The 23,754-nt window shown below is 42.9% G+C and overlaps 1 protein-coding gene across 1 annotated transcript in view; it reads left to right on the forward strand.

The window, feature by feature from the left end:
• Window positions 1-19: 19 nt before the first annotated feature.
• The window catches only part of VPS53 (VPS53 subunit of GARP complex), a 137,436-nt gene continuing 113,701 nt past the window's right edge, over window positions 20-23,754 (forward strand). Inside the window, exons 1-4 of the mRNA XM_047706057.1 lie at window positions 20-251; window positions 2,243-2,323; window positions 11,922-11,971; window positions 13,868-13,934. Of these exons, the coding sequence (XP_047562013.1) occupies window positions 168-251; window positions 2,243-2,323; window positions 11,922-11,971; window positions 13,868-13,934 (282 nt within the window). The 5' untranslated portion in view covers window positions 20-167. The remainder of the gene's footprint in view (window positions 252-2,242; window positions 2,324-11,921; window positions 11,972-13,867; window positions 13,935-23,754) is intronic.

Here is a 23,754-nt window from a genome sequence, read left to right on the forward strand (position 1 = left end):
CCGGATCCCGGAAGTGCCCGGCTTTCCGGAAGTGCCCGGCTGGCTGACAGAGAGGAGATTTTCCTGAACGCTGCAAGGAGAGGGCTGTGGTTCTGGGGCTTGGGTGACGGCTGGAGGAGCGACTCCGGGTTGAGGTGGGCGTCAGGAGAGAGCTGGACAGCGGGATTATGGAGGAGGAGGAGCTGGAGTTCGTGGAGGAGCTGGAAGCCGTGCTGCAGCTCACGCCTGACGTGCAGCTCGCCATCGAGCAGGTGAGCGTTCCGCCCCTGAGCGGAGGAGAGTCGAGGACAGGGAAGTCTGGGGGTGGGACCCGGGGTGGGACGTGGAGGAAGCGGTCTTGGGACGGAGAAGTGGGAGCTAGGCGATGAAAGGAAGGGAAAGGTTTGGGGAAGATGGTGGTGGGAAGGGGTTTCTGAATCGAAGGGAGGGAGAGAGCCCTTTCTAGGCCTTGATTGTCTTTGGAGGGTAAGGCGTCCTCGTTTGTTTGAGCAGAGAACCCGTGACCCTTGAAAGCATGAACCTGGAAAAAAGGAGTACACAGACACCAACCTCAGATTTGGGGGGGGTTATTTACCAGGCTGGTGTGCCGCTGCTCCCGAGTCTCAGTCTAACCCTTTGTGAGGGACTCGGAATTGAGGGGAGGAGCAACTTTAATACCTGAAGCGGATCACTGAGTAGAGGGGACACAGTTGGAAAAGGACCCCTTTACTATACTTAAATGGTTGAGAATTCCTGCTGTTGATTAATTTGGATTGGATTGAAGGATATTGCCCGGAGGCCTTCTTCCCTTCAAGGACTTTTTGGTTGATTAAATTCTCATTTCAAGTTTATTGAGTCTTTAAGAGTAAGGATATTAGAGATAGTCATTTAGACCCTTGTGCAGAGTTTTGCTCCTGATTAAAGGGAGAGGATTTCCTTTAGAGGTAGTGGTGTAGGGGATAAGATTTAAGTAAAGGAAGTTTATGCCACATTTAGGGACCACTGGGAAGTTTTCTGAAGTACAGCATTGCTATTATCATTACTAATAGCTAATATTTATTGAGCATTAACACTTACTCTAGGTCTGTCACTGTACTAATTTATTTGTATTGTGCCATTTATAGATTTTTGGATATGTGTTTTTCTAGCAGTGGTTGGATTAGCCATACAAAGCACATTTGGCACATCCCGAGGATGCCGGACCTCTGGGCAAAGGTTTAGTTGTTCAAGCCACAGCTCCCCACCTACCTCCACTGGACAGAAAAAGACATGCATTTCATTTTCTCTTTGGATCTAGTGGGTTCTAGTAGAAGAAACAAACAATTCAGTCAGTTACCGTTTGGCAAGAATTTTAGAAGAGCACATTTTTGCTCTTTCTTAATAAGACTGAATTCTGGCATAGGTTTATCTAATAAGAGACATCAGAAAAGAATTGGTTTTCAGAATGACTATCTTGAACTGGTGAAATTTCGTATTCAGGCGATCACACGACTGCTTTCTTTCTTTCTTTCTTTCTTTTTTTAAGATTTTTATTTATTTATTTGTCAGAGAGAGAGAGAGAGAGAACGCAAGGAGGGGGAGCAGCAGGCAGAGGGAGATGCAGGGCTCCATCCCAGGACGCTGGGATCATGACCTGAGCCAAAGGCAGGCGCTTACCCAACTGAGTCACCCAGGCGCCCCTCGACTGCTTGTTATATGTTCTTCAAGTTGTAGCTTTTGAAGGGAATTATTTTTCAGAAGGCAGTATTCTTTCTTCTGTTAAAGGGATGGACAGTTCCCAAAGGCAAGCTCCATTTTCCTGACCCTGTGTGAGCCTAAAAATTGCTTTGGTTCATAGGGAATTCTAATGCTGAGCCTTCCCAGAGACATAGTGCGTAAGTCTTTTCTCAAGGCTTCCTTAGTACAACCATGTCATCAGCTGATTTAATCTGATAGTGGACAATGCCCATTTATTTTTCCTTGTCCATGGGATTTTGTTGATATCTGTGGAACTTGCCATCGTCGCACATTCTGTTAGTGGCACCAAGATGTTAAAATTACAGATGTTGGTGAAAATTGAAGATTTACTTTAACAGATAATTTTACTGAGCAATTGTTGTGCGTTAGGCCTTATAAGATGAAAAAAGATATTTGTTGTTGTTGTTGTTTTGTTTTGTTTTGTTTTTGCCTTCAAAGAATTTACCATCTAGTAGGAAGAAAAGAAGTAACACATGAAACAAGACAGAAAAAGGACAGTTATTTTAAATCCCCTGTCTTTTTGTAGGTATTTCCAAGCCAGGATCCTCTAGATCGAGCAGATTTCAATGCCGTGGAGTATATCAATACCCTGTTCCCAACAGAACAAGTAAGTATAGAGTTTCCTTCATGCCAGTGGTTTCTGTCTCATCGTTAGTGCTATGACAGGTGTGTTACACTACATAATCTAAGGAGACTTGATCAACAAGTGAGAGGTGAATTCAGATCAAACCCCACTGTAACGGACTGAGGGTAGGAGGTATCTTAATACAAAATACTGTTGTGTGAGAGTGGAATTCTTTGTCTTATGAGCATATTATTAGAAATTATACCTTTAGGGAGCCTGGGTGGCTCAGTGGGTTGGGCCGCTGCCTTCGGCTCAGGTCATGATCTCAGGGTCCTGGGATCGAGTCCCGAATCGGGCTCTCTGCTCACCAGGGAGCCTGCTTCTCTCTCTCTCTCTCTCTCTCTGCCTGCCTCTCTGTCTACTTGTGATCTCTCTCTGTCAAATAAATAAATAAATAAATAAATAAATAAAATCTTTAATTTTATTTAGCTTTAGCTTGTAAGCCCCCCACATTCATAGTATACCGGGAAGTAGAAAGGATTTTTTTGAAACTAATGGGGAAGAGTGGGATGAAGAGGGCAGGATAACCCAGGAGTTATAATGCTACTTTCACTCCTATTCCGAGATATAAATTTTCAGACTTTACTTTTTACTTTGTTGTGTTGGGTGACTTGCCTATGACTTGCCAGATGGGTTTCTCTTACAAAATTGGTTTATGGGTATGTTGGTGAGAAGTAGATCAGAATTAGAAACAGCAAAGTTGGGGGGCACCTCGGGAGCTCAGTTGGTTAAGCCTCCAACTGTTGATCTTAGGGTCCTTTTTTTTTTTTTTTTTTAATTTTATTTATTTATTTGTCAGAGAGCACAAGCAGAGTGGCAGGCAGAGGCAGAGAGAGAAGCAGGCTCCCCGCTGAGCAAAGAGCCCCATGAGGGACTGGATCCCAGAACCCTGGCATCATGGCTGAGCCTAAGGCAGTCGCTTAACTGACTAAGCCACCTAGGTGTCCCTGATCATAGGGTCCTGAGTTCAAGCCCCACTTTGGGCTTGTGGAGCCTGCTTTTAAAAAAAAAAAAAAAAAAAGTAGAGTTGGGAAACCAGCTAGAGTTCTCGGTTTTTCATTTATGAATTCAGCAAATGTTTGGTGGTTCAATGGGCACTTGTCAGGTATTATTGGTCAACTTGTGCTAGGTGCTGGGGACACAAAAATGAATGACGCCTAATCCATGCTCCCTTGAAGTGTACATGATCAAGGTTCAGGGGAGACATTGGTGAATACTGGAGGAGAGTTATGCAGTGGTTTAGTGAGGAACAGGGAAACAGTTCTTCGGAAGATCAAAACCTCAGAGAGGAGGGAGCCCTTCCACCAAATCTTAAAGGAGTCATTCCTTCACTTAAGAGACATTTTTTAATTGTCTACTAAACGCCAGGCGCTGTTTAGAAACTGGGGAGAAATGGTAAATGTGATAGGCAAGTTTCTGGTCTCATGGAGTATAGTGTAAGGAAAAAAATAAACAGATCAACAAATAACATATATAAGAAAACCATTGTTGATGCTGTGATAAAAGCAGGCACAGTGATAGAACATGACCGTCTGGGGAGGGGCTCCTTGAGATGGGTGGTCGGGGAAGGTCTCTGTGAGGTACTTAACCTATAAACTGACACTTGATACTTATAAAGTGGCCAGGTTTGTGGCAGTCTGGCAGAACACATCGAGGCAGAGTAAACCACCAGGCGAATCTTCCAGGATGACAGGGAAAGAAGGTCCTTCTAAGCACAGGGCAGACTCAGAGATGAGAAACACAGAGCATGCACAGGGAGCATGGCCTCCTAGGAAATGGGGGCTAAAGGGGTTGGCAGAGCCAGGGACCTGAAGGGACTTTGTTCTCTGGCCTTGCAGACTCTGCAGTCTTTTGGATACCACATCCCTCATGGTAGAATTCATTCCACACAACTAATTTTCAATGGGCTAAATTTTAAGCTTGTATACCCTCGAAATTTTATGCACATATCCTAGTACCAGTCTTAAATAAATGAGGTTTTAGTAGTGTTTGTCATATAAATAATAAAAACAGAGGTTTTAATGTTTTTCTCTTCACACTCTAATAAGCATTATTGCAAACCCCTTGGGGATGTGCACACCCTGCACCAGAGACTGTGACTAGGCAGGGGTGTTCATTCAGGGACTCTCATTGGGGTCATTACTGGATCAGAGTCACATTTTCAAAATCCCACCTGGCCACAGTGGGGAGGATGAACTGTGGGAAGGCAGACCTGGAAGGCAGGGAGACCGGTTAGCAGACTGCTGTGATGGATCACTTAAGAGGGACCAGGAGAATCTGAGTGAACACGGGGATGGAGAGAGCAAGACTGGAAAGCTGTTTGGGAGTCAAAAGTCAGAGTTTGGTGGTTGAAAGGACTTAGAACCTAAAATTTCCTCAAATCAAAAAACACCTCTTCTGTCTCACTCTCTAGGAAATTGGGGGCTGGAGGGTGAACAGGATAGACGTGGTCCTACCAACATAGGGCTTCCAGTCTACCTTGATGGGTACTAGTTACACCATTGGCAGATTAACAGTAAGTTATTATGACTCTGCAATGACTTGTTTGTATAGCTATTATTACTTGTTGCTTGCTCTCAGAAGAGTCCTAAGTTCTGCGACCACTATAATAATAATTAACATTTATTGAGCGTACCAGACACCATTCTAAACATTTAATAGTGATGTATTCACCGCCTTGTTAACATGCTTGGTTTTTTTGTTTTGGGTTTTTTTTTTAGGTTTTATTTATTTCTTTGAGAGAGAGAGAAAGAGAGATCACGAGCAGAGGGAAGGGTAGAGGGAGAAGCAGACGCCCCGCTGAGCAGGGAGTCCAAATTGGGATTTGATCCCAGGACCCCGGGGTCATGACCCGAGCTGAAGGCAGACACTTAACGATTGAGCCACCCAGGTACCCCCAACATGCTTGTTTTGGGATGAGAACCAGGAAGACCAAGTGAGAAAGAATGCTCAGCTCAAATGTGGTAGCGTTGCTATGAAAAAAGCATGTAGTGTGCTGTGAAAACAGAGCACGCACTTACTAAGTCTGAGGGATCCAGGAAGACTTCACAGAAGAAATGGTATTTCAGCTGCATGTTATGCACCAAATGAAGGATTTTGAGCTTTGATTTCCAGCCTGCAGACTGGGTAGATGTTGACACCTTTACCTAAAATTGGGCCTAAGGAGGAAAAGTAGGCTTCAGTGGTAAATAGGGTAGGAGTAGGCTGTAAGAGTGAGCTAAGTTTTGAGCATTTGGGGGCCATCCAGGTGGAAATATGTACTTGGAATATCTGTGTCTGGAGCTCATAATCCCCATAATTGTTAATATTTTGGCGTATATCCTTCCCAAACTTTTTCTAATGGACATGTTTATTTTTCAAAATGAAGTTGGAGAAATGGTATCATTCTCTGTGATTGTCTTTTTGAGATTTCATGGATAGCCTTTAGAGCTCATTGTTTTCTGTGAAAGGAATTCTAGGAATTAGCTGGAGATAGAAATTTGGGAACAACTGGTATAAAGACAGCAGTTTTAGCTGTGAAAATGTCATCTGCCCCACCCTGTCAAGAAGGCTGACTCATCAAAGCCAAAATAACTGTTAGATTTGCAAATTGTACAGGAAACCGCCAGGTTCTTACTTTTTTCTGCTATGTTTTTATATATTACTGAAGGTAGCATTGGACGTTTATGAGAACACAGATGCAGTTATATGTCTTGTCTGATTATGCCTCCTCATACCTGATAATGTGTAGCGAAGTTTTTTTTTCTTTTTTTAAAAGATTTTATTTATTTATTGGACAGAGCGCGAGAGAGCACAAGCCGGGGAGTGACAGAGGGAGAAGGAGAAGCAGGCTTCCTGCCGAGCAAGGAGTCCATGTGGGACAGGACTAATCTCAATCAGGACCTTAGCTGAAGGCAGATGCTTAACCCCTTAACCCAATGAGCCACCCAGGCACCCTGTAGGGGAGTTTCTTATAGCAAACTAAGAAAATTTATGACACAAGGTTACCTTTATTTCCCCAATCCCAGATTTTCATTTAGCAATATATTCTCCAACACAGAGTCCCATGGACCTTAATGGAAAGGTAGCAGAAAATAATGGCATGATTTAGAATTTCTTTCTAGAAATTCTTGTTAGAAATTCTAGAAATCTCTTGCTAGATCTTGGGCAAAAGCCACCCAAGTCAGGGACCTGGAGTAAATTCTTCTGAATCATAAGTTTAGCATATTTAAAGTAGATGTCAGTATATCAGGAATAAATTTAGTGTCACCTAAGGAGGAGGAGGATATGTGTGTGGGTTCTTTTGAACAGCAGTAACTTGGAAGTCTGTGGTTGCCTGGAGGTATGTTAGGGGAGGCAAGGAGATCCCTGGATGTTTCTAACTCCCTAGGTCCAAGTGGGAGGAATTCCATTTTCTCTCTTTATCAGGGCTCTCTGGGTGGTTCTGAAGAGTAGCCAGGTTTGGTAGCAATAATCTGGAAGACTCTTCTCTTCTAGTGTCCTAGAAGAAAACTGAAAAAATGAAAATAATCATTTGTCATGTTTTCATTAGAGGTTTGATTAGGGGAATCTAGATAAAATCTATTAAAAATGAATATAAAACTAATATAACCAAGAACTTTGAAAGAAGAGTCATGTTGTTGCAGAAAAATAATCAGACCTGTGAGAGATCAAGTGACTTTTGGAGAAGTAGGAGAACTCGGATTTATTTTAGGCCAGCGGACACAGATGAGCTTGTGCTTGAAGGTCTGGGCCCCCAGCCATGGGGTTATAGGGCTTTTATAGGGGACTGAAGGCAGTTAGGTTCCAAAGCTGCCGGCTTGTGGGTGGGTTTAAACTGGGGGAGTAGGGACTGCTTTAGTGGGAACAGTAGTCAGGGAGCCTGTTGCAGGAAGCCTGTTTATAGAAGCAGAAGCGACTGGTTATTTCTTGCTCCCAGTAGGGCTTCCGGTGATCTCTAGCTTATTGTTAGTAACTTTCCATCTTCTGGGGCCTCCTGGCCTGGGCCTGCTCTGGGTAATTTTCCTCTTCAATGTGAAGCTATTTCTAAAGAATTTTTAATGACGACCCCCCCCCCCCAAATGCTTTAGGTGTATGTTGTTAAGTGAAAACAATAACATGTCAAATTGTTTATCATCCCAGTTTAATTTGTTTTTAAGCCACATATTTGCTTAGAAGGAACTGTAGAAAGCAATATACCAAGATGCTAATGGTGATTATTTTCTAATGGAGGGGCAGGGGTTTCTGTATTTTCTGTAATCAGCAAGAATTGCTTTTAGATTCAGAAAGACTTCCAGGGGAGCCTGATTGCCTCAGTTGGTTAAGCCCCTGCCTTTGGCTCAGGTCATGATCTCAGGGTCCTGGGACCGAGCCCCACATCAGGTTCCTGTTCAGCGGGGAGCCTGCTTCTCCCTCTCCCTCTGCCTGCGGCTTCCCCTGCTTGTGCTCACTCTCTGTGTGAAATAAATAAAATCTTAAAAAAAAAAAAAAGGAATCAGGGAATACTTTTCAATAATTAAAACATTTTTAAATGATAAAATAAAACTGTACAACTGCATTATACCTACACTAGAAGGGTGATTTTCAAAGAGGGGATAGATCACCTGCAGCCAGGGTCACCGATCTGGATTCTTTGTTCCAGAGCCTCCCTGCCCTGTGTCTGTAATGACATAAAAGTCCCTCGAGTAAATGTGGCCTGATTTATTTTGACTTTTCTACTATGGCCATTTAGGCCATTCCCTGCTCCCTTAAATGCAGTTGAATATCTGAATACTTTGAATTATTCTTCTTAGAAAAACTGTCATGGCTTAAGCAAGACCTTCGTGTTTAAGGAGTATTAATTAAGAATTGGTTACTCTACCACCCAAAGCGATATTTACTGCTGTGGAATGACCTCCAACTTACATTGTTAAGTGAAAAAAGTATGATGCAAGACACTGTGCATTATGTAAAGCAGGGGACGTAAGTTATGGATATGTTTTAAATACATAGACTGTTTCTGGGAAGGTACAAAAGAAACCATTTCAGAGCCGTTGCCTCTCTGCAGAACTGGGGGAGACAGGCAGGACAGGGGAAGAGGAAGCCTTGATTTTCACTATTTCTTCACTTGTTATTGGCATTTTGGTCATGTCCATGTTTTACCAATTTCAAATACATTACAATTTAAAAAAATTTTTATTTATTTATTTGACAGACAGAGATCACAAGTAGGCAGAGAGGCGGGCAGAGAGAGAGGAGGAAGCAGGCTCCCTGCCGAGCAGAGAGCCCGATGCGGGACTCGATCCCAGGATCCTGGGATCATGACCTGAGCCGAAGGCAGAGGCTTTAACCCACTGAGCCACCCAGGTGCCCCTACATTACAATTTTTAAAAAATATTTTATTTATTTATTTGAAACAGAGGGGGAGAGCGAGAGAGAGAGAATACCAGTGGTGGAGAGGGTCAGAGGGAGAGGGAGAAGCAGACTTCCCACTAAGCAAGGAGCTTGGCATGGATCTGGATCCCAGGACCCCCAAGATCATGACCTGAGCCAAAGGCAGACGCTTAACCGACTAAACCACCCAGGCACCCCTAGATTACGGTTTTAAAATTTTGGTATAATTATCCATTCCCAGAAAATATACAAGAATAGTACAATGAATTCATGGCTGCCTTTCACCCAGATTTTCTAAATGTTAACATTTTTAAAATAGTTCTTTTTAAATACCAAAACAAGAAAATGTTTTTAAGGGAATGGGTTCCAGCAGAGATAGGGTAGGAACTGTTATGCCTAATTTACACGTGAGGAAGTATAAATTCAGAGAGGCTGAACAGCTTGCCCTCTGTACATCGTGCTGGTTTGTAGGGGCAGAGCTGGGCCAAATCTAGGTCCTTCAACAAACTCAGCTCCTTTTACCATGGTGATGACTTATACCCAGGCTGGTTTCAGAGTGACTTGACAGGGGGTTCCTCAGTTAAAATAACTTTTCTTTTCTGAGATTCATCTTCACCTCAGTCTAGATTTCTGAAACCATTGCCTTTGTCAGAACAGACAAGATGTAAATGGCCTGGTCTGACATCTCAGACATGGTGACCTGGTTCTTGGCAGGCTCCTGGCCCCCTCCTGCCACCAGAGGTTGCTGGTAGCAATTTTAAGCACAATTCCTGCATTACCCCCTATACCTTTTCAGGTAAAATATCTGTTGGGGGAAAGGGAAAGAGTTCTAAAATTACATTTTGACGACTTGAGTTAAAATGGTGCTCTATAATTGTACTGTATTCCACTAGGGGGCACCATTTCCTCACGTTTTCTGCTGGTTAAGGTTGGAAGTAGTCCCATTGTTTTAATCGTCATTGTCTTTAAAATAGAAATAACTTTATTATAATTACAGTAGCAGTGAATAGCCAGTGTAGAGCAATTAGTAAGTTCTTATAGGCAAAAAGAAGAAAAAAATTAAATCCTTTTCTTAGATACAGCTATTGCTACTGATTTCATATTTTACAGCTACTATGTAGATTACAAAGCTACTAATATTTATCTTTCAAGACATTTTTTATGATGAACCTACAACTCAGAAAAAATAGATTTATTCATCAAAATACAGTATAATATAGATGCATACATACATCTTAAATATATAATTTGATGAATTTTCACAGAATGATTACAACCATGTAACTACCATTCAGATCAAGAAATAAGACATTAGGGGCGCCTGGGTGGCTCAGTGGGTTGGGCCGCTGCCTTCGGCTCAGGTCATGATCTCGGGGTCCTGGGATCGAGTCCCACGTCGGGCTCTCTGCTCAGCAAGAAGCCTGCTTCCCTCTCTCTCTCTGCCTGCCTCTCCATCTACTTGTGATCTCTCTCTGTCAAATAAATAAATAAAAAATCTTAAAAAAAAAAAAAAAAAGAAATAAGACATTAGGGGTGCCTGGGTGGCTCAGTCAGTTGAGCATCCCTACTCTTAATTTTGGCTCAGGTCATGATCTCACGGTCCTGGGATGGAGCCCTGCGTGGGGCTCTGTGCTCAGCCAGGAGTCTGCTTGAGATTCCCTCTCCCTCTCCCCCACCCCTTGCTCCTGTGCCCTCTCACTCTCTTGCTTGTGTGCTCTCTCTCTCTCTCTCTCAGATAAATCTTAAAGAAAAAAGGGGTGGGGTGGGGTACCTGGGTACCTCCGTCAGTTAGGCATCCACCTCTTAGTTTCTGCTCAGGTCATGATCTCCTGGTTGGGAGATCCAGCCCCGCGTTGGGCTCCATGTTCAGCGGGGAGCCTGCTTCCTCTCTCCCTCTGCCCCTCTTCCTGCTCGGTCATGCTCTTTCTCTCAAACAAATAAATAAAAAGAAAGAAGACATTAATACAACATCTTCTTTTTAAAAAGATTTATTTACTTTAGAGCGTGTTGGGGGGCAGAGGGAGAGAATCTCGGAGAATCTCAAGGAGATTCCCTGTTGAGCATGGTACCCACCCTGGGGCTTGATCTTATGACACTTAACTGACTGTCACCTGATGCCCTTGTCTTTAGATGGCCCCTCTTACCTCATCACAGTAACTACCTTCTTTAGAGATAACTACTGTCCTGCTGGCTTCTAACATGAGAGAATAGTCTCACTTATTTTTTAACTGTATAAGTGGAGTTGTACAATTTGGAGCTGAAGGCGGATGCTTAACGACTGAGCCACCCAGGCGCCCCAGCCATTCTGTTTCTGTTGCAGCTATTCCAACTTCACATTTGTAGCTCAAAGGCAGCTGTGGATAATAGGTAAATGAGTGGACATGAGGGACGCCTGGGTGGCTCAGTTGGTTGGGCAGCTGCCTTCGGCTCAGGTCATGATCCCAGCGTCCTGGGATCGAGTCCCACATCAGGCTCCTTGCTCGGCGGGGAGCCTGCTTCTCCCTCTGCCTCTGCCTACCACTCTGTCTGCCTGTGCTCATTCTCTCTCTCTCTCTCTCTCTCTCTCTCTCACAAATAAATAAATAAAATCTTTTAAAAAAAAATGAGTGGACATGACTATATTCCAATAAAACTGTATTTACAAAAACAGATACCAAGCTGGAATTTGCAATACTTGCCAACAACTGCTATACTTTTTTTTTAAGATTTTATTTATTTATTTATAGAGCTGGGGGAGTGGCAGATGGCGGGGGAGAGAGAGAGAGAGAGAGAGAGAGAGAATATGAATGAATCTTAAGCAGACTCTGCCCTGAGTGCAGAGCCCATGGTGGGGCTAGATCTCCCTGAGATCATGACCTGAGTCAAAAAATCAAGTGTCTGGGGCACCTGGGTGGCTCAGAGGGTTAAGCCTTTGCCTTCGGCTTGGATCATGATCTCAGGGTCCTGGGATCGAGCCCCACATCGGGCTCTGTGCTCAGCGAGGAGCCTGCTTCCCCTCTCTCTGTCTGCCTCTTGATCCCAGGACCCTGGGATCATGACCTGAGCCAAAGGCAGAGGCTTTAACCCACTGAGCCACCCAGGCACCCCCCCTATTACTTTTTAAAAAAAATTGTATCCCACTATGATTAAATGTTTGGAGATATTATAAATAGCCTTGATAGCTTATCATTTCCATATAAAAGGATCTAGAAAGTGAAATAATAGCTGTCATTTTCCTTCTTTATTGTAGTCTCTGGCAAACATAGATGAAGTTGTGAACAAAATTAGACTGAAAATAAGGTAAGTAACCCCAGATGATTATTAATAATTACTGAAAAGCATGCTGTTAATTTAGTTAATCATGTTCTGGATCACACTTATCTGTTAGAAAACTGAAATCTCAAGTTTGCTGTTTATGACAATTTTTTTTAAAAGATTTTATTTATTTATCTGACAGACAGAGATGACAAGTAGGCAAAGAGGCAGGCAGAGAGAGAGGGGGAAGCAGGCTCCCTGCTGAGTAGAGACCTCGATGTGGGGCTCGATCCCAGGACCCTGGGATCATGACCTGAGCCAAAGGCAGAGGCTTAACCCACTGAGCCACCCGGGTGCCACTATTTATGACAATTTTTAAAAAAATAATTCTTTTATCTAGATTTCCATATGAACCTCATGGCAAAGAATTTGATTCTTTGGCCAGTGTTCAGTTATTTATAAAAAGGGAAGGAAACTTTAATAGGCTATTCAAAACGGTTGGTCATAAAAGGGGGCAAAAGCATTTCTATTGTAGTTTTATTTATTTATTTATTTATTTATTTATTTATTTATTTATTTATCAGGCAGAGATCACAAGTAGGCAGAGAAGCAGGCAGAGAGAGAGAGGAGGAAGCAGGCTCCCTGCTGAGCAGAGAGCCCCATATGCGGGGCTCGACCCCAGGACCCTGAGATCATGACCTGAGCCTAAGGCAGAGGCTTTAACCCACTGAGCCACCCATGCGCCCCTCTATTGTAGTTTTAATGGTTTTATTTCCTTAGCAGATTTACCTTTTTTTGTTCTCCCAAGGCTTAGATACAAGGATGGGCATATACATGTATCCCGTGGCCATATACCAGCTAACGGCATGGTCATATCTGCTGGTTGGTATTTGTTGTGTCCCAAGATTAAATGTTGTGATTAATCTAAAATGTGCTTGTCAGAGTTAGACAACAAGTGTCTTTCCTCCCCAGTAGCCTGGTTCTGGTTTGCCCACATCTGGATTTCCAGTTTTGACATATGGCAGGTGCTCAGTGTCTGTTCACTGCAATTAATACTATAATGGTTAATGTCATTAGGGCAAATGTAGTTGTTTGGTTTGGTTTTGTTTGATTTTTGATGAGGAGAAGCCTTCATTTTCAATCCAGGAGATGATTTCTTTTTTCCTTACAAGCTTTGGGTCTTTCAGTGAAGACCTTTGCCATGAATGTATTGTTTAGTTGGGCATCTCTCATTGTTTTGGTGGACTTCAGCTATAACAATTCTGATAGAGACTGCTAATATGTCCGGGATTTGCACAGAAAATGGGAATTCCCTAATGATCCAAAAATCACCGCAAACTGGTTATTTTTGGCTTTCTCCCAATATACCTTTAAAAGATTCTTTACATGATAAGTGAAATTGACTGATGTAAATTTCTCTGATTGAAGGACCACTAAATGGTCGCTATTAGAGGCAGAGGTCACAGACCCACATCCTACACAGCTTGCATAGTTAGGGCCCAGAGGGTGCATCACGGATCTCATGTAGCACTCTGGCTCCTGAGGAAGTAACTGAGGGTTTTGCGGAGGGTACTTCAAATTCTCTGACTTGTTCCCATTAAGTTTCAGCAACATCGTCATTCCTGGTTTTTGCTATTGAAAAATATTAAACGTTACACTGGCCCATTTGGACAGCTCTGAATATTAAGCAAGAATAGCGTTTTTAAAAAAAACAAGGACTACTCATCAGTCTGTGCTGTACTTGGCTTCTTACATTACTGTTGCTGCCTTAGCTAGGGTTTAAGGCCTCGGTCTTGGGTTAGTTCATTCTAACCTGTCTGATTTTCTGGACAAGGAGGTACAACCGGCAGAAGTGGGTGGGTATGCCGTCACCTTTTTATCTTTTGGTCACTTTAGAATGGAGGTTGTTTTAATGATTCTTATCCTTTAACTTTTTCCTAGGAGACTGGATGACAATATTCGAACTGTTGTAAGAGGTCAAACAAACGTGGGGCAGGATGGCAGGCAAGTAAGTAACTTATTTAATCATACTCTTCTGATTTCTTCATGACCTGGCCACCAAGCAACCAAAATGTTGATCCGCCTGCTTGTAGAGAGCATTTCTTAGGGATGTGTCCATACGCAGCAGGAAATGTGCCTGACTTGTCCCACTAATCCCGGAGGTAGACTGCGCAGACCAGCAGCGGGCTCTCACTCACTGCCTGTGCAAGCAGGAGCCTGTGGTAGCACAGCTCAGCCAGGCTAAGGCTGTGCGAGCCCACATGTGAAAACCAGAGTTGCCTTGTCTTTCTCCTCTATGTCAGACATGTATTCATTTCCAAGTTTTATAGTTCTTTTTGGATCTAGCTAAGAAGGGCTGTTGCAAGGGGGGCGCCTGGGTGGCTCAGTGGGTTAAAGCCTCTGCCTTTGGCTCAGGTCATGATCCCAGGGTCCTGGGATCGGGCCTCGAGTCGGGCTCTCTGCTCTGCGGGGAGTCTGCTTCCTCCTCTCTCTCTGCCTGCCTCTCTGCCTTCTTGTGATCTCTGTCAAATAAATAAATAAAATATTTAAAAAAAAAAAAAAGAAGGGCTGTTGCAAGGGAATGAAGGGGGAAAGGGAGTGTATGGGGTGGAGGGCTTCGTTAATGACCTGGGGCCAGATGTTATCTATCAACCATTTTCCTTTTTATTTGGATTCTGTTCTGTTTAGGCATCGTATTTCAAAACTTGCTGTCATAATAAAGGTGCTGAGCACGCCTTTGTAGTCTTCTCATGCCGTGTCTGCTCTTCCCTCTTCAGTATTGACTCAGTCAGGTCGCTGTGTGCCTCTGTAGTAACCCCAGTTCTGTTTTTTTGTCCTCTTCGACTTGCAGTGCAGCTCATTTCTTCAGATAGACATCATGCAACCCAGATTGGGGTGGGGGAGATGGACGGTGTCATCTGCGAATAAATGTGCTGATCATTCATACTCATGTTCCTTCCGCTAGTAGCTGACCAGAGTCTCTTTCTTTTCCTTTTACATTTTTATTTTTATCGTTGCCTCTATTTCTCCTACATTTTGTGACTTTCTTTTCCTCCTAATAATCATCTTCCATTGGTCTCTTTGTAAGTATCTACCTTCTTCCTTGTTGACATCATCAGTATTTCTGTATGGACATATTAGTTTCCTATAGCTGATCCGATTTCCTGGTTCCTGCGTGGTTCTTAGTCCTTATTGCTTTGTTTTGGTCATTTAGGTTTCTCCCATGAAGCATCACTTCACAGGTGTGGCCTGCATACATGGGGCGCTGGGAGGGAATAAAGAGTAACAAGGTGGCCTGCAAATGCTCCAGCCTCCTTCTGCCCTTGAGCCTTCCTTCTGTATGTCTGGCCCTGTCATCTACCTCTTCAGAAACCTCAGTGGCCTCTGTCTTATCAAATTTAATCCAAGTTTCTTTGTTTGGCATTCAAGGCCTCAATCTGCCTTTCCAGTTTTGCATCCTGCTGAGATCCATCCATACAGAAGACTCCGTGCTCTGCAAGCACACTCTGTGCTTTCTGAACCCATGGACCTCTTTCTGCCTGAAATTATTTCTCTCCTCTTCTTCTTCTAGTAACTTCATCTCAAAATCTTACCTAAGGGCCCCCTCAAATATGATGTCCTCCATGAAATTTTCCGTTTAGCTCACCTGAACATACAAAAGGAATCAGAATTTTAGACCTAGAAGGGACTTGGAACTCATTTGGTCCACACTTCTCGTTCTGCAGATGAGCAAATTCATCCTGATATCCCTCAGCTAGATGTATATGCTTTCTGCCCACAAACTCCCAGGCCTGTGCCTGTACTTTCCATTTGACTTCCATGGTCTCCTTTGACTTACTAGGGAACACTTCTTGTCTCCTTGACTAGTTTCTAAGTTCCTTGAGGCAAGAATCGAATCTTCTCATCTCTGTATTCCTCTCAACACATAGACTTCCTGTCCAGACCAGTAACGTTTTATTCAACTGTATTGAATATTTGGTCTCTATGAGACTATTTATTGCAAAGAAACAAAAGCCCTTTACCATAAATCATCATTTTAATCAATGTGTGTCCCCATAAAGTTGTTGAGAGCCTGATTTGTGTGTGACTAGTCCCCAGTGACTACCATTTGAAATAACCCAACTATTTCATGTGATTCAGCCTCTTCTTAGAGTGGCTCAGGAAAAAATACTTTACAGGAGTCTCAGGTTTTTCAAATTCCAAGAATGGGAAAATAATGTGAATGATTCATCAGGATTTTTCTGTTGGGTCATGCTCTGTCTATCTGTATCTTTTATTTAGTTGTTTGTGTTTGAACCTGTGGTCACAAACCCCCAGTAGTGGAGAGTCGGGCCCCAGATGGGACAGCCGGTGGGAATGTCAGCCTTACCCACCTTCCCGTATTAATAGGTTACAGGTTGCTGCCGCAGGGGCAGGTTGTATTTCAGAGAGCAAGACCACATTTTCAAGAATGTTTAGATAGCATTTCAATCTGTGGTGGAATTTTGTGTTCGTCTCCTTAGAATCCAGACAGAAAGGAAGCCCAGAAGAAATAATTGCTTTTCCTGTCATCCCCTCCATCTGTCTTTTCCAGCAGTTTGTAACGCAAGCTGATGGCGAGACTTTTTTTTTTTTTTCCAAGGAGCATTTGGGTCCCATCCTTGTCAACTTGTAGGGGTAAAAGTCTTGCTGTCCAGCTCTGGCTGGCTGGTGATTTGCTGAAGAGAGACTCTTACTTGACTGGCACAGACTTGGGAGAGTTATGGATTGTTCCAAAATACTGAGTTTTATAGGTCAAGAGGCCCCAGATTTCCCTCTTCCCTGGAATAGAGGAAAAGTCTGCCTTCAGAACTTGTTTCTGAAGCTTCTGAGGAACACTCGGGAGGAGGGCAGTATTACAGAACAAAGGAAATTTCATCTTGATCATGTTCGACCGGAACTGATGTGCTTTTTAATCTCTAAAGAAGGGGGATATGTTTACTTCCCCTTCACAGTGTCTTATAAGATATTTTTAGCAAAATTTTTTAGAAAAGCAGTGGTTCTCGCTATAAAACTATTTCTGAAGAGGCAGTGACTTAGAAATTGAAGACACAGTAAGGCATTTTCTTTGATTTCTGAGATTTCTGAAATACCAGCTGCATGGTTCGCACTCGGTTCCACATTTTGGAGAGCCTTTGATTGTTCACCACCTCCTACGTGGCAGACTTGAACTGGTTTAGTCTGTGACCTCTTCTAACCAGACTGTGATGCTCATACAAAGTTAATACAGCACAGAATTCTCCCCATTTTCTTCTGCTGAAATCATCAGGCAAAGGCTTTAATTAAATGCCCACATGTTTCAGACTTCATGGATAAGATGAGTCAATTCAGCTAATACACGATCTGATATGCTGTGAACCGTATGCAGCTTCCTGAGAATTAAAACAGACAGCTTGACCTCGGGTAGAAAGAGGTGAATAGAGGAGCAGCTTGGAAAAAGAAAAGGTTGGCATGTGAAATCTCAAGAGTGGCCAAAGCTTGACCAATTCCCAGTATGCTTACTGAGAAACACCAGAAGGATCAGCCACTGGGCTTCTGTCTCTGGAGTAGAGCTTGGCTGCCATGTTACTGTTGCATCAGAGCAAGACTAAGGTTTAGGAGGGGAAGAAACTGTTAATTGCCATCTCTAGCCCAGCTCACCAGAATCTGATTGTAAGAAGCTTTAGGTATCCATAGTACAGTCTTGCACCCAGTTCAGGAATCCTTTCTGTGACAATTCATTGGCCTGCTTCTGCTTGGACACTCATGGTGATGGGCAGCTACCGTTTTGTTCTACAGGGCAGTCTCAGTCTATTCCAGTTTTGAACAGCTTTAATTGTAAGAAACTTCATTCTTAGACTGAACTGAAATAGTAAAATAGACCTCATTGTAACTTCTCATTGCTCTTAGTTGTGCCAGCTGGACCAGTGCATGCCTAATCCCTTTTCCTTATTATAGTTTCTAAAATTTTAAATGGATATTATGTTCCTTTCTTAGTGTTCCTTTTCTTAGGGTAACCATTCTTTCTTCAGCCCTGTGATCTTATTTCCAGACCTTTTGTCATCCTGGTTGCCTTGCAGTTTGTCAGCATCATTCTTTTTTTTTTTTTTTTTGTCAGCATCATTCTTAAAGTGGGGTTCCTGGCCCATGCTGTGTGGACACATAGTGGGGTGCCTCAGCCTCCTTGTTCTGCACTGGTGCTGTGAATGTGGGAACTGGGGGCTCAGGGGAACTGAAATTCATTATTATAATTCCTGAAATTGATTACTCATTTTTGTATGAATAGATTCATTTCTTGAGAGAGTACTCATTGATTTTTTAAAAATTCTTTAAGGAGTCCATGACTCTTCAGAAGTTAAGGACCACTGGTTTAGACACTGTTCTCCCATCACCTCGGACTGGGTGCAGTTTCTGGCAGCTGTGTCCCGCTGTTAGCTTCTGCTGACAGTCGAGTTGGCAGTTCTCCAAAACCCCCAGGTCAAGAGTTGCAGACAGATGCCCACAGAGCTAAGAAAGTGACCTAAATGGCTTCAGCAGGCCAGCGTGCATCCACGTGTATCCCATGGGCGAGTGAATGCCCTTTCTAAAAGGAGACAGCTACAGCCCAGTGCAGACCAACTGTGGTCAGGCCTGAATGCAGACCCAGAGATGCCAGATCTATCAGTTTTTCAAGAGAAGCCGGAAATCCGGATTTTTATGTGACTCTCCAGATTTTTAGATGTTGGCTTAGTGTCTTCCACAAATACTGCGAAGGCCAAACAAAACACGTGTGTGCCAACAGTTTGCAACATCTGCCCCAGGTCTTTTTTCATATGAGCTACTTTTCAACTTTTCCCTCCTCTGTTTGTTTAAGAGATTCTTTTGAGATCAAGTACTGGACTTTATGTCCTCCCCCCAACCCCTTCCACACACCCCATTTCTTCTTGCTAGTTCTGCTTGATTGTCCCAGCCAGTTGAGGCCTTTTGGAGTCTTGATGACCTCCCCGTTTTATCATTAGCAGACTTGCAGGCATGCCTTCTATATGTTCATTCACGTTGTAGAGGAAAAGGTTGAACAGGATGGGTTCAGAGCCATGTGGCATACTTTGAGAGACTTACTCTTCTCTTCCTTATCCTCATTTTGGTATCAAATGCCAGCTCCCGAAAACAAAGAATTTCTTCCTGTCCTTGGTATCTGTCCAGGGCCGTGTTTCTTAAATTTTCCGTGTCTCCATTTTCCTCAGAAAAGGGGACTAATCATACTTGCCTTCTCTTTTCATGGAGAGATCATAAAGATTTATTAACTAAATCAGGAAAGCATCTTGCCTTCCAAGGAGAAAGTGTTCTTTGCTTTTCACCCTCAAAATTAGCTTTTCATCTAATTCAGGCATTAGAATGAAAATAGCTGTGCTCCCCAAGACCCTGCACTAGGTAAATGGTGGCAGTTCACAGCATAACATTGATTTTTGTTACGTGGAGCTATGAATTTGTAATTGTCAGCTCTCTTGCAGGATGGTTTGAATTTTTCCCCTTCATCACTTCAAATTTATTCTCTCTCATCCTCTCTTTGGGAGGAAAATGAAGCCCGTTAATGGAATAAAATAAATGGCATTACTATTAAAGGGACTATAAATAGTTTGAAAAGGAAGGGGAGGGGGCATGGCACTCACTTCCTCCTGCTGAAAGATACTAATTCTAAAGCAATTGAGCTTTTAAAGCACACGCTCAAGTTTTTCCAGTAGTGACTGAGAATGGTTAGGTGTTTCTTGTTTCTTTTACATTTTTTTGAATTGTATTTTTTCAAAATGTCCACAGAAGACACTAACCTTCGGAAATTGCTAAGACCTTAGAATGACCTGGGAGGGAAGCACCATGACCACCCAGTGGGGCAGTGCTGGAGTCAGGTTGTGAGAGTTCTTGGGGCTCTGTGCTTTGCCTGCAACATTTTGTAGGGGAATGGAGTCCCTGCTTTTGATCGAGGCTCCCCAACCAGGATTTCTGACACTGGTGCAGAGGTCAAGGTTGGTTTGCCTTTACTTGACAGGTTAACTCTGAGTGAGTGTTAAGTTTGGACTGTTTGTAGAGTTACTGACTGTAGTCGAGGCAAAGACTTGTAGAGAGACTGGGCCAGTCTTAGCACCATGCTTTGTCCCGTTTACTGCATAGGATCCTCCACAGCACGTTTTGGCAGAGTGACTTGGCCGCTGAGTATTGGAACCCTTCGCCACTTGTCTTCTAAAAATCTGTGATTTGAAGACAACCCGTAAGGAATTCAAACAGCTGTCTTCTCTCTCCTTTGTGTACAGTGAAGGAGTGAGCATTTCCTTTGAATTCTCTAAGCGTTGCAGGGATTGGATGTTGTCACCGATGTAACATGGGATGGCAGCCTGGGTCACGTGAAAAACCTTTTGAATTTAAGTTTTGACTATGCCACTGGGTGTGACTTTGGACAAGTTACTTAGCTTCTCTGAGCCTCGGGTTCTTCAGCTGTTGTGCTGACTTGGAGGTGGTGGGGCTCAGTGTGAGTAGCAAATGGCCCCTGGTAATCTGTGAGAAATTGCAGTTAATGCCTTTCTGGCTCCTTGAATATCTCTGCCACATAGAGGTGGCCCATGGGTGTCCCCATTTGTCCGTGGGGAGCCTGGCCTTCCTTGGATTGCAGGATATTTGGTTGCCTTCAGCTCTGATGGGTTCAAGAAGAGTTAAGATTTTTTCCATTTATTTTTTTTCTCATCGTTAATATGAGAGCAGTGCTCTTCCTGCTTTCTGCATCCTTGACAAAAGCACAGCTGACCAAGGGCTTTTAAAGTAGAATGGTGTGAGAAGTTCATTAAGATTTTAGGTTCCACATTGCAGCTAATCGTTAAGAAGCCACCACTTTTCAAGGTTTGATGTTGTTTCAAGGAGGATTATCAGCAAGCACCTGAAAAAGGTATTAAACTATTTCTTTTCTAACTACTTATCTGTGTGAAGCCCGATTTTCATCATATTTTTCAACCATAACAACGTATCACAGCAGAGTCAGTACAGAAGCATACGTGTGAGTCCCGCTGGCCTCTATTACAGTAGACACCGAAGATCATTGCAAAGGCACAGAAGCAGTGACACTGTTTTTAAGAAATTAGTTTTGTTTGGGGGAATAGAGTGTTTTGTTTGAAGATTTTATTTATTTGAGAGTGAGAACACAAGCAGGGGAGCAGCAGAGGGAGAGGGAGAAGCAGACTCCCCAGTGAGCAGGGAGCCCGATGCAGGGCTCGATCCCAGGATGCTGGGATCATGACCCGACCCGAAGGCAGACACTTAACGACTGAGTCACCCAGGTGCCCAATAGTTATTTTTCATAAAAATATGTTTTTTATGTTAACATGTAATGAGCTTATTGTTATTTTTAAATAGATTAATAGATAAATGGTTTTTAAATTTCTCTGCATTAATTTCCAATATGGTATATATATCAGTAGATACAATCCACAAAAACAAAATCTCTTTGCAGCCCTCAGTAATTTCCAGGGATATGAAGGGACCCTGAGATAAAAAGTTTTAGAAATGCTCTTTCTGAGTAATATTTCAGTGTTAAATAAGTAGGGATCTCAGGCAATTTGTTCTTTTTTTTTTTTTTTTTCCTTAAGGGCTTATTTATTTATTTGACAGCGAGAAAGAGACAGCAAGCGAGCGCAAGAAGGGGAGCACACAAGCAGGGGGAGGGCTCAGTAGGGAGCCCAATACGGGCTTTCATCCCAGGAGCTTGGATGCTGACCTGAGCTGAAGGCAGAGGCTTAACAGACTGAGCCCTCCAGGTGCCCCCCGCAGAGAGTTTGTTCTTAATTTTATGACAGTGACTCTGATTAATATATTTGTTCATTCACTCATTCGGTAAATACTGAATGCATGCCTTCTATGTGCTGGGCACTAATGCCAACAAACTAAGCAAAGAGACACAAATTGTGATGTTTACTTGTTTTCTGGATTCTGTATCTGTTAAGGAATTAGACCTGTGACCTTGGTTCACTAAGCATGTTTACCAGAAAACGGATATAGACATTTATCATATGACTTTTCAGCTTCTACTGGTGATCGTACGGTTTTTCCATCTCATCAGTTAGCTTAGCTTTTTGTTTCCTTTTTTTTTTTTAAGATCTTATGTGTTTGAGAGAGTGAAAGAGAGAGCATGAGTGGGGGGAGGAGCAGAAGGCCAGGGAAAAGCAGACTCCCTGCCGAACAGGGAGCCCAATATGGGGCTCGACCCCAAGGCTCTGGGATCATGACCTGAGCCGAAGGCAGGTGCCCAGTGACTAAGCCACCCAGGCACCCCTTGGTTTGGTTTTGTAATATTTAACCCTACCTGCTGTGTCACTATATATTGTCTCTTTAATTTATTGCTGAGTTCTGGCATTTTAATCTGGGATTTGCATTCATATTCAAAAGCTTCATTCCTTTTTTATGACTGAGTATATTCCACTGCATGCATCTACCACATTTTGTGTATCTGTTTGTCTGTTCTTGGGCACTCAAGTTGTTTCCACCTTTTGGGTGTCATGAAAAATGGCAGCGAATATTGACATACAAGTATCTCTTTGAGTCCCCCCTTCTCAGTTCCTTTTAGTGTATACCTAGGCATTGAATCACTGGATCATACAGTAATTTTTAATCATTTCAGTATTTAATTTCTTTGGACATGTGTTTCCCCCATTGTTCTGAACTTTAATAGATTTATTTTTCCACTAGATAGGCATACGTTCCTATTTTATCTTCATTTACTCCATAGAGACTGTGTGTTTCAGATTAGCCATAGAGTCATAAAAGTTTTTGTGTTGAGTACCTACCAACAGTGATGCTGTCCCCTCCAACCAGGAAAACTACCCAGGTTATTTCTTTTAGCTAGCAAGTCCAGCAGTTGGATTCTTTCCTCCCTGACCTTAGAAACACACGAAGTCCCACTTGTGTGCAACATGACTACCGAAAATGGTTTTAGGAAAATAGTGTGCCAAGAAGGAACACTGAAGTTTATTCTTCTTCTGAGCCATCTCCATATAAATTGACACCCTTCTGGAGCCAAGCAAGAAGGTCAAGTGTAACCTTTGCCATCTGCTTGTTTCCATTTTAAAGGCAGTCACAAGTTTAAACCAGAGTCTCTGCATCTAAAGAGGAAAATGCCATTCATCACTGCTGTAACTGCTCTGGCTATTACCCAGGTCACTTTTGCTTCTGACTGCTAGTAGCTAGTGATTTTGGAAGGAAAATTCCATCCTTAGTTTGAGGCTGCACATTAGAAAAATTGCTGACAGGGCAAAGCTTTCTGGGTTCCAGGTCCTTGACACAATAAGTCATTCAGATATGTTTAAACAATGGATGGAAATTTGAAACTCTGTCTTCGTGTAAGAACTTGACCTCCTTTTTCCTCTTCCTTTTTTTGTCCATGGAAATGCAGAATTTAGAACAGCCGGAGTTCAGTGCTGTGGTTGCCCTCTCATCCTTTCCATTTTTAAATCCCTGTGAGTCTGTAATATAGCTATAAAATTTCCTTTCCTGTAATTTGGACTCAGGTCTCCTCTAGAAGGAGATTAATTTTGCAAAACTAGAGATAATGCCTTTTTTTTTTTTTTTTAAGTCTGCTTTGGTCTGGTGCTCTACAGTCATCTAGATTAAAGCTCTAAAACATGTGAGAAACTTACCATCCTTCATACAGTATTGGATCACATGCCAGGATTTCTGGCTCTTTGTTTCCATGTTATATTGTAAACCCTGGATAGATGCTGTTCATCTCTAGGCATCACATGTGATACCTAGAATATGGATGTTAGGCAAACCATATCAGTGCTCCTGTCATAATGGCCTCCAACCAGAAGGGTGAC

The sequence above is a fragment of the Lutra lutra genome, chromosome 16, assembly GCF_902655055.1.
Source record: "Lutra lutra chromosome 16, mLutLut1.2, whole genome shotgun sequence".
In the NCBI taxonomy this organism is placed as follows: Eukaryota; Metazoa; Chordata; class Mammalia; order Carnivora; family Mustelidae; genus Lutra; species Lutra lutra.